At 35.1% G+C, this 12059-nt stretch overlaps 1 protein-coding gene across 1 annotated transcript in view; it reads right to left on the bottom strand.

Annotated features, from left to right (window-relative positions):
* Window positions 1–9108: 9108 nt before the first annotated feature.
* The window catches only part of LOC127158286 (ribonuclease inhibitor), a gene marked incomplete at its 3' end in the record, with an annotated part of 29039 nt that continues 26088 nt past the window's right edge, over window positions 9109–12059 (bottom strand). Inside the window, exons 14-16 of the mRNA XM_051101454.1 lie at window positions 10832–11002; window positions 9664–9837; window positions 9109–9279 (exon numbers count right to left, since the gene is read on the bottom strand). Of these exons, the coding sequence (XP_050957411.1) occupies window positions 9109–9279; window positions 9664–9837; window positions 10832–11002 (516 nt within the window). The remainder of the gene's footprint in view (window positions 9280–9663; window positions 9838–10831; window positions 11003–12059) is intronic.

Below are 12059 nucleotides of genomic sequence, written 5' to 3'. Positions count from 1 at the left end.
AAAATTGGATATGGTTCGACTCGGTATGACACACTGAATCTAAAGAGACCAGTTTTGTGATTTTTGGACAAATCATTCAGACGTTATAAAGAAAAATAGCCATTTTTCGTATCTCCTGACCACTAGGGGGCACTGCACCGAAACACTGCAGGTAGGCTCAGGTCCTGCTTGTTATAACACACACCAAGTTTGGTGTCAATATGACAAACTGTTATGGAGATATTGCCTCACATTGATTTTTGCTAGCTTTTCGTAGAATTCTTTCGCGTGTTATTCGTGAACGGCTGGACGAATCGACTTGAATTCCATAACTTTTTGCCAGCATGGTCTGAAGATGAACTGGATCAATTTTTGTGACAATCGGTGCAACGGCCTAGGACGAGTTCGAAAAAGTAGGTTTTACGAACTAAACCTTACGATTTTTGAATTTTGGACTTCATTCGACTCGGCATGAGCCAAGGATTCAGAGAAAAAAAGAATTTTGATTCTGTGCCTTACGGTTCAAAAGTTATTAGCATAAATCTTTTGAAAGTTTGGACAAGTGGTGGCGCTAGAGAGTTTGAGTTAGAGACTCCAAACTTGCTATGGTTAATGTTGGGACTGTCCTCTATCAGTGTGCAAAATTATACAACTTTCCCGCAAGCGGTTCTATGGGCTGCCATAGACTTGCGGCGGAAGAAGAAGAATACGCTAACGGATACAATAGGTGCCACCGCACCTTCGGTGCTTGGCCCCTAATAAGAACGCTAACGGATACAATAGGTGCCATCGCACCTTCGGTGCTTGGCCCCTAATAAAAACACGATATAAGTTGTGTACCATGTGTTCATACTGAATTTCCAGCTGTGTCCTTTTCCTCCTCAACAGGCAATATATGATGGTTTATTGTAATATTGTAACTTTGATGATACTTAACACTAAAACTGCCACGGGGTATATTTTACCCGTGGCTGTTTTTCAAATGTGGCCTACATGACAGAATTTGAATAAAACATTCAAGTCTCCCAGTCATAGACCTTTACTAAAATTGTGTAATTTACAATTCTCTAAAATGGTTTAGATGAAAAAAAGATAAAAAAAATAAAAATAAAAAAACGTGCCATTTATATTATGCCTATATTTTCGCGCTGTCATTATCTTGCTACTTATGTTTTAATTTAGTATACTTAGTAAAAGGCGGCGATTTATGGATCCTGAAGAGGTTAGAAGCACTAAATGCCATTAGTCTGAGTCAGCATCTGACGGCTCATCTGACTGTGATCTCATATTTAGATGTTTTAGCCTAACATTACTCATATTTTTCAAACTTTAAATTAATTATTTCATTTTTGTTTTGTCATGTCTATTGTTTATTGTTCGCTACTGTGTTGCCATTTAGTCTGCCGTTTCCTGAAAAAAATAAATAAATAAAATAAAACACAGATCTATGGTTTAATAAATCAAACTTTTTTTTTTTTTTGATTACCCAAAGTTTATTTGGTGATTACTCATATTTAAATAATAAATTATATAAATTTAAATTAATAACTAATTAGGTGAAGCACTGCTTGAATTTATCATCGCATCATTCAGTGTGTTGAGTCTTTATCGCACATTATTGTCTATAGGCTATTTTAGTTATTTAAATAACATAAATTATCTTATTATATTGATTAATGACCCTAAATTATAATATTACACCACCCAAATATGTCGTTACTTCCTTTTAATTCGCTTTGTCAGTGCAGGCTTGTTTAGCTTATATTGACTTATGAAAAGTGACTGTATTCTGCATAAACAGCCTTGAACACAAAACAACAGGACAAAAATATAGTCAATAACTATACATAATTTTTTTATGACACTAGACACTTCTTTATGAAAACAGTGGCATAATACAATTAAATAAAATGTTCTTTAGGCGTATCAAAACAGTAGTCGTGCGCTTGGGTAAAATTTACCCGCTGGCGGTTTTAGGTGTACAGCGAACCCTGGTGGTCTAGTGTTAAAGATGGCCTAGTATCTGTACTAGCAGCATAATTTATAATAATTTAGAATAACATGCATACTTTCACCTGTCTACTGAACAGGGACGACTCAATTTTTTTTTTTTTAAACTAAAAATTGGATCAATATAGTGAATATACACTACCGTTCAAAAGTTTGGGGTCAGTAAGACTTGTAATAGTCTTTAAAGAAGTCTCTTATGCTCACCAAGGCTGCATTTATTTGAGTAAAAATATAGAAAAAAAAAAAAAACAGTAATATTGCAAAATGTTTTTACAATGTAAAATAATGTTTTTTATTTTAACATACTTTAAAATAGAATTTATTCCTGTGATGAAATGCTGAATTTTTATCAGCTGTTACTCCAGTCTTAAGTGTCACATGATCCTTCAGAAATCATTCTAATATGCGGATTTATTATTAGAATGATCAATGTTGGATAATATCAACAGTTGTGCTGCCAAATATTTTTTGGAACCTGTGATTTTTTTTTTTTTCAGGATTCTTTCATGAATAAGTTTAAAAAGTACAGTGTTTATTCAAAATATAAATATTTTATAACAATGTAAATTATTTATTATTAACTTTTAATAAACTTTTAATTATTAATGTAATACATCCTTGGTGAATAAAAGTATTAATTTCTTAAAAAAAAAAAAAAAAAAAAAAAAAAAAAAAAGAAACAATAAAAATGTACTGACCCCAAACTTTTGAACGGTAGTGTATATATAGCAATATTTATTTATTTATTTATTTTACTTTTTTCACTTTAACATTTTTTTTTTTTTCACTTAATAAAATATTTTCAAAATCTTCAAAAAATGTCAAAGTATACAATTGAGTGTTAAAAACAATAAATAGAGACATGGTCTGGAAAATTGTCAAATTCAGATTTATGTAGCTTTATTGTTATAGTAAAAAAGGTTTTATAAAAAGTATAGCACTCGGATACTACATACTCAACACTGTGTTGAGCATTGTCACATATCATTTTGACTGTAATGTTTAACATCAACATTCGCATAGCATTTTTATAAATATTTGTAAAACATTTATTCAGCATATTTTACTTAACCTATTTTGTACATATCTTAATTATTTAATTCATAAATTTGTAATTAAAACAGATTTTTTTTTTAAGCGACATCCGTTTAATCTCGATGGACAACAACTAATAACGATCAATAAGCGGATTAGATCATTTTAGAACGTCAAGATTTATTTTAATAAACCTGTTTATGCGGAGTGTGAAAGGCACCTACTGCACCCTGACAGAGAAGCGTCCGCGCGATCTCTTGTAATTTTTTCCTGATAATGAAACTGATTTTATTTCTGTAAACTCCTGACAACAAACGTTGCTTTTGTAGACGAACGAGAACAAACAGGACACGCTTTCTGCCATCGCTGTCACTGAAGCGCGTCACAAAAAAAAGAACCGAAACTCATCGTATGACTGGCTCACATTCATGAGAAATATATCTATAGAAAGTTTTACATTTCTACTTTTGAACAAATTCAAAACGAAATCAAATCCCCCCTGATTATGTAATCTGTATGAAGGTTGCATTTCATTGTATAAAGACGCGTCCAGTCTACTCTGGAGATGAGAGTTAGCATTGTGTATTTCATATTGCAGCCGACAAGGACACATAAACACTATGACAAAAAAAGACATTCATAAACATTAGGCGACATTTGTCTGTGTTTTGTGTCAAACATTATGCGTGTGCTTGGGCGCGGAAAATATTAAGATTCGTTTTGAATCATTAGCTTTAATATAATAATGCAATAAGTTAATAATGGCTTAAATGAACGACTAGTTAAGCCCTATTAAATAACCACTAGACGTCTCCGTTTTTAAAGCATTTTATACGGATTTCAGTAGTCGGATTAACTCCGCTTTCAGAACTGTCACGTCCGTAACATAGATTTTTTTTCCTCAGAAACAAAAACGAATTTATTGAAGAAAACAACAACAAAAAAATGCCTATATGCTTTGTGAATTGCCAACGTTTCTCCATCCGGCAGATATTGCTGCTTTTATACTGATACTTTTCTCAGGGGTTTAGAAAAATATAAATAGATTGTACAAGTTGTAATGGATACATTCTATGAGAATTTATGTTTCAGGTTTTGACTGCAAATGTCACGTCCATAACGCTGAAACTGCACCATGCTAATCTTTGAAATACTTGCTTTTTGTACAAAGTTGTGATGGTAGTTTTTGAAACACTGCGATTTTTTTTGTGAATGTTCATTAAGAAGTGATATACATGTGTGCTCCACATTTTCATTGTTTGATTGTAATGTTTCATTTAATGTTTATTATTACTTTTATTTTATTATTATTATTATTTTCCTGTATTTATTTATTTATTTTTATAAAGAGATGTAAAATATATTGGGCAGAACTGAGTTAAGTGCATTGGTCCGGCCCTCTGCAACCACGCAAGTTTATCATGTGGCCCCTTAGGAAAATTAACTGCCCACCCCTGGTCTAGCCTAATGGTACATAGGCGGATATAGGCGGAGTTTAGGGGGGGGGGCTGGTGGGGGCACTGTCCCCCCAGACGAGAACCAGTCATGATTTTGTCTGAGCTATGATTTTTTTTTTTTTTTTTTAATTTATATTATCTTATTATTTTAGTGGATAGAATAAGTAGGCCTACGTTTTGGGTAAATTAATTTCAATTTAAGCCCCATATCCTCGCGAGTCGCGACTCATGATTCTCAATTAGTCTTGATATAGAGGACTCTCTTTTCGTTATTTCCCGCTTTTCCAAGTGAACTGTTTGGCTACATCAGAAACACGTTTCTCAGTTATGAGGAAAGTAGGAAACTGGCTCCGAACTTCAATGGCACATATCTTCAATTTCCCTCTTTTCCTTCGCTTTTAAATAGCTTGTAAATGAGCAGTGCACATTTTAAATTAGCGGCAATTCGGCGTCAATTGCTCGAATCCCATTCAAGCAACAACAAAATACAAAGTTAGACTCACTTAGCCTATAAATGAATCATGGAACTTTTATTAACAAAATGAATAAAAATAGCTTACACCATGCTATATGCCTAATATAAAATAACAAATAACTTTGGTCCTACATACATTTTAAATAACCTATTATACAAAACTGAAAATCGGTAAACACCGTGGAACCAAATAAATATAAGAAACGTAGCCTAGAACGTTTATTAGAAAAAGGAATAAGAAAGAAATTACACAACATAAAAATCAGCAAACACTGTAGAACCAAATAAATAAGAAACGAATGTTCAAAAAAAAAAAACTTCGAAAACCACCATATAAGTCAACAGACTTTTCAAAAGAAAAAAAAAAAAACATTGCCAAACTTTCACCATCGTCTTGTCTGTCTGGCCTGACCTCACTCTTCTTGTCGGTCAGCTCCTCACTCTGCTCGCTGATAAATAAAATCTGATCTTCGTTCAATTTTATTTGTATTGTCTGTTCTCCAACTGAACTAAAAAATATTTTATTACTATAAAAAATTAAAACGACGGTGGTTAGGGGCAAGTTATGGGCAAGTGACGTAACCGGTGTTGCAGAACACCGCCTATGGCAGCAAGCCTATTTTCTGCATTAGGTCAGGTTTTTTTTTATTTATTTTTTTTACTCTTTGTACAGCAGTCATTGTTAATTCTAAATGTATTTTAATGTAGAATATGTTACATAAATTATATTCCAAAAATATATGAAATATAGAACACACACACACATATACACATATACATATATATATATATATATATATATATATATATATATATATATATATATATATATATATAAATTATGCTGCTGGCTCGTCTGCCAGTGGGTGCCCCCCACGCATAAAAGTGAAACTCCGCCTATGGGTACACAACTTATAAAGTATCATGTTTTATTTAAGTTGTTATTTATTTATTTTTTTATTTATTTCAATGTATGTGTACATTAAAAGTACCATTCCCCCGAAAGCCAGCAGCAGCCAGAAATAAATGAAGATAAATGTTTTGGCGTGTGATGTGTTTATTGAACCAATCAGATAAGAGTAAATGGAGTCTGCCAGAGTCTCATTTGATTGGCTACAAAAAGGTGGTGGCCCCGCCCTCCCGCTTGCAAAACTCAGTGAGTGAGAGAATCGTTTCAAAAGTGTAAGCGCAGATAAAAGAAAGACAGAGCTGTACGTATCGGATTATTTCGGAAACTTTGTGCCCTACACTGTCAGAAAAAAGGTACAGTTCTGTCGCTGGGGCGGTACCCTCAGGTACAAAGTGAAAAGGTACAAATATGTGCTTTTAAAGTAATAATATGTACCTTTAAGGTACCCATATGTACCGTTAAGATACCAACATGTACTTTCAAAGTACTAAAATGTATCTTTAAGGTACTAATATGTACTGTTTAGGGGTAGGTAAGGTACGAAGATGTACCTTTTCACTTTTGTACCTTAGGGTACCGCCCCAGCGACAGAACTGTACCTTTTTTTCTGAGAGTGTACACGCACAACAAATCATTTAGACCAGGGGTGGCGAACGTCGGTCCTGGAGAGCCGCAGCCCTGCAGAGTTTTGCTTCAACCCTAATCAAAAGCACCTAATCAAGCTAATCAAGGTCTGAAGGGTTACTAGAAAGCTACAGCCAGGTGAGTTTTAATTAGGGTTGGAGCTGAACTCTGCAGGACTGCGGCTCTCCAGGACCGGAGTTCGCCACCTCTGATTTAGACATTTGCAACAGTTTGGTTTTTTACACATACAGATTGGTCCTACACAGTCACTCCGTTTTGCAGTTCTTTAAACTGTTGTTTTAGTGTGCAAAAGGGCTTGCAGTACTTTTGACCGTATTTTAGCGAAAACAACGTGCCAAATGTGTAAGCGCGGAGAAATGGAAGTTGGAAGAATGCAGATCGTATTTATTTTGCTAAAGCATGAAGCTGCAGTTTCACAACACATGAATTACACTTACGAGTAACAGTAAAATGCTGCAAATCATTTTTTCTTATGCTTGAAACGCGATTTACACTTTTACAAAGCTTCTCTTGCCCGTGCAAATTTAATTTAGGCTTACAGTCTTATGTACACTTGCACAACGCCTACTCTTCACATTCAAATCTTTATGGCATTATTTTATCTTCATAGACTTTTCAAAAGCGTTTTCATGAGCAACAGAAACACGTTTCAAATAGTCAGTCGGCTGCTCTCGAATCGCTAACGCGGTACTTCGTTGCCACACGTGACAGTCACGAGGCGTCGGCGCCACCTCAAGTCGGACAAAATTTCTAACTGACATACACTGCTTCAAGTCAGAATTTGATCGAGCTGCGCAGCGCTGCGTTAAGTCGAACACACCTATTATTAAGATTAGGTGTGTTCGACTTCATCTGCGGCTACAGACGGCGATCAAGGAGAGTAGCCGAGAGCAGTCGGGGGCGGAGTTTACTCTCGTTAGTGAAGCTCTCGTGGTGTTTGCATGCTCCATCACAGATGAAAAGAATTAAATACAATATTCATCAAATACACTGACTTTTCAAAAGTGTTTTCATGAGAAACAGAAACACATTTCATATACTGCTTAATACAGCGCCATCTGAACAAGAATAATGATAAACATAAACATATACTATTTAAATACTAATAAAGTTGATTTTTATATTCTTTTATCAGTGTTTTATGATATATCTGACTCAATATAACATTGTGACTACAGTAAAAACACTTGAAACAGTCATGTGGTTATCAGAGCTCCTGCAGCCGCTCTGAAGAAACTGCGCCGGCTGAGTCAATCGCTGCTCTTGAATCGCTATCGTGGTACTTTGATGCCACACTTGACAGTCACGAGGCGTCGGCGTCGGCGCCGCCTCAAGTCGGACAAAATTTCTAACCGGCATGCACTGCTTCAAGTCAGAATTTGATCGAGCTCCGCAGCGTTGCGCTAAGTCGAACACACCTATTATCATGACGGAGGGAGCGCCTCACGTGATCTTACGCAACAGAACGTCATTTCAGCAACGAATGTTTACAAATGTTAGTTAGTGTGCTAGCAGCTTTATGCACTCACCCAGTATGTTGAAAACAGATGATTTCACTCCAGAGCTTTCCTTGCTCCATGCAGTTGTGGTATGTTTTCAACATATTATACAGTGTTACTAGAAAAACATAAGAAGCAGTTTCCTCCATATACACTCTCCAGTGTACTGTACAGGAGCTGTTTTGTGGTCGCGCATTGGCTGTTATCAAAGTACTGACATAATCATAGCCGTGATCATCCCGATTTAAAATCCTGAATATCAAACATGTTTACTATGATCGGGGTGGCCCCGATTTGTGTGAGAGCAGATCGGGAGCTGCAAGATTCGGTCTGTGAACATCTCAGGTTACCAGATAATCCATGCTGAACATTGGGAACGATCGAGGTGCTCGACAAGATTTTTCCTCCGATTCTTGGGAGGAGAAAATTGGGGCAAAATCAGGCTAAAAATCCTGTAGTGTGAGCCCGGCTTAACTCTCTTGCTCTGACTGATGGGTGCACCTAGTTCTCTTATAGACTTATTCTTTTCAGATTTCTATGATTTCTATAATTTATGGTTTATGACTTATGGTTTATAGATTGATAGATTAAACATAGAAGTTAGACTAACTTAGTTTGATTTAGACTGATTGAGAAAACCTTAAATTAAATTGATGATATTCAGTTTATTTGTGAAATGATTGGACTGAACATGCTTATTGAAATTTTAATTTTAATTTTTCAGTTCCAAGTTATGATTCTTCTGTTACTTTTGCATTTCTGAAAACTTATGAATAAATTTGTAACTTCTCCAACCCACTCCGTCTGACGTGGATTCGATTTTTTCAGAGAAAAGTGTTTACATGAACTTTATTGTAAGGACTTAAATATTCATCTGTACCTCACATTAACCTATCGAATACCTTCAGAAGACTTGGAATATTGTGCACAAAACATTGTGCTTTTAGTGCTTGTATGTCTTTTGTGTGACTTAACAGTAACACAGAACAGTAACACAATATCAGATTTAGGTCGACCCTCTCTGACCAATTTACTTTTCCTAAATTCCTAATTTATTCCCACTCAATAAAGTTAGTATTAATACATGTCAAAACTCACTTCAGTGTGTTGAGTTGACAGTGTTTATCCTGCAGTAGAGCAGTGATCTGATTCACTCGTGTGTCTCCTAGTTCATGTTCACTCAGATTCAGTTCTCTCAGGAGTAACGGGTTTTTACCCATAATTCCAGTCACATACTGACAGGCTTCATCTGCAGTAGGACCCAAAAACCTGCAGAAGAGAAGATGAAGCAGGATTCAATTCACATTTTATACAATGGACAACATATTCATTTTATTTTTCTTTTGCTTTTATTGTATAGCTGACTTGCCTTACTTTAAAATTGTTTACCTTATTGTTCTTTATTCTCATTTATTCCTGATTTTCTGTTGTTTGACACCAATTTACCAAGACAAATTCATTGTTATTGTATACCTACATTACTTGTCAATAAACGTGATTCTGATAAAATATTGCTTAAAAGCCCAAGTTGTTTTTTTTCTTTGTTAACTTTGATGTAGCAACAGGTTGTTCAACATATTATATAAGTAAAAAAATAAAAATAAAAAGTTCACCTACATATCATTTAATTTGTATTACTTCATCACATCTCACCTCAGTGTCTTGAGTTGGCAGTTTGAATCCTGTAGTAAATCATTGAGCTCCTTCACTCCTGATTGTCCAGGATCATTTCCTGTGAGATCCAGCTCTATCAGGTGTGAAGGGTTTGATCTCAGAGCTGAAGCCAGAGCTTTATAACCTTCTTCAGTGATACTGCAGTCTGAAAGTCTACGAAAAGACAAAAAAAAAAAAAAAAAAAATCCACACACATTAAAAGACTTCATTAGCATGTATTACACCATTAGGGTTTCAACATTTTCCATCGTCTCAAAAAAGCAATCTGTTTGTCAATGTTTTATAAATGTATCTACACCAACACACTGATTTATTCAGAAACATATAAATATAATAAATATTATAAATAATAATAAATAAAATTATAATAACAAATATAATAAATAAACATACTTCTGAAGTTGAACTGTGAATTGTGTTATGTAAGTTTCTGATGTTAAACTAAATCTGAATAAAAATGTTGATCATATAAAAAAATAAGTGTATGTAAACTTTTGAACTTTTTTAAAATCAACTATTAATTTCTCTTGTGGCTGTATGTAAACATCTTTTATGTGAAAAGTCTAATTCAGGTCAGTACTAAATAAACAATAACATGCAGTAAGAAACCTTAGAAACAGTAATAATACTGTCAAAACAACTGTTTGCCTGCTCTGACTACTACTACACTCTCTGGCCATCATCCAATCCAAAAACGTGTAAACGCTGACTTTATCGTATGCCTGTTAGGTGGACCCGGTGTTGCCAATTGGAAATCTGATTGGTTAAAGCAACAGTTTACATATAGTCCACAAGAGAAAATTGATCCCTCTTATTTTGGCCAAATAATTAACAATTTGCAGATTCTGCAAGGTATATGTAAACTTTTGACTCCAACTGTAACTGGACATTGCATGCTCGTAGTTTCTTTCACACTTTGATATGAAATGATACAGGACACTGACTAGCAGCTGGAGCTGAGGTGGAGTGGAGTGCATGTCTGAAAAGTCTCCTGTTTAATGTGTTACATTTATTTTGTGTCAAAATAAACAAAATTCTAATGCAAATATATATTTTTTACATATATAATATTCCCATCATCAACCAATGTGCAATATTGATCTCACTGCTGTGGTGTTGAGTGTAGCTGTTGGTGAAATGTACTCACTTCAGTATCTTCAGCTCACACACAGGATTCTTCAGTCCCTCACAGATCTCTTTGACTCCTGAGTCCAGCAGATGACTGCTGTTCAGGTTCATCTCTTTCAGGATGGTTTTGGAGGAGAGAACAGTAGCTAGAACTGAACAGCTTTTCTCTGTCAGATCACAATTATTCAGCCTGAACACAAAAACAGCATTTCAGACAGGACCATTTTAACCAAGTATATTTATTACAAATATATTGCAATTGTTAGTGTTGGCGGTATGGTTCTGTTCTGGGCAAAACTCTAAACGCCTGTCCATGCAGCCATGACTGATAAACATGCTTGGACAGAGCGGGGAGAGCAGCAAGTCAAACCCCCCTGGGGTACAGAACAGATCCAGTAAATGCCCACATAATTACAATTCACAATTTACATGAGTTGTAGAAAATACAAATACATGGTAGAGAATACATGCAATGTAGTGAACTGATACAGAAAGAAAGAAAAGTCAGATTAGATTACAGGTTGAGTTGGGGTTGGAGGAGGGAGTTTGATTGTGAGCATTGATGTGATAGAAGAGATGCGGAAAGAATGGAATTAAATGGACCGCTGTGATAAGTGTCAAGACTGGACTGGTACACGTCAGGAACAGCTGACTATCAGCTGATGTGAGCTTGACTGACGTGTTCTGCCTGAAATAACGCATAAAAGACCCCAGGCTCTTTTTTATGTATAAAACATAAGAAATCTCAAAAGTTTACACACATTTTTTGGGTGATATTGAGGACACTATAAAATGTTATAATTTTATAACATTTACTATAATTTTATATATTCAGTGTAATATTCAAAACATATTTTTTGTGGTTTACTGGGGAGGAGCAAACATATAAATGCTCACACAGAAGCCTTCTGAATAATTTTTCTTTGTGTTTTGTGGGCTCTCTCTTTATGCTTTCTCTCTATTGAAAATGGCCTCTAAGCAAAGGTTTTCTGTCAATAAGATTTTGTCACATTTTTTTTTTTTTTTTTTTTTTTGACAGTGAAAGTGACAGAGTGACACGTCTCTGAGATAGATGATAATGCAGAGGATGACCCTGATTATGAGGCATCCTCCTCACATGAGAATGAGACTCCTAGTGTTGATCTTCTGTTGTCTCTCAACCACCAGCAGACACATTACCTTACACAAATGAAAAGTTATTATGGTCCCGCTCCCCACTTGATGACAGAGAAGACTTAGTGCTATTA

This window comes from Labeo rohita, unplaced genomic scaffold (assembly GCF_022985175.1).
Source record: "Labeo rohita strain BAU-BD-2019 unplaced genomic scaffold, IGBB_LRoh.1.0 scaffold_143, whole genome shotgun sequence".
Lineage (NCBI taxonomy): Eukaryota > Metazoa > Chordata > Actinopteri > Cypriniformes > Cyprinidae > Labeo > Labeo rohita.
The sequence above is the reverse complement of the archived record's forward strand: the minus strand, read 5'-3'. Positions and strand labels throughout refer to the sequence as shown.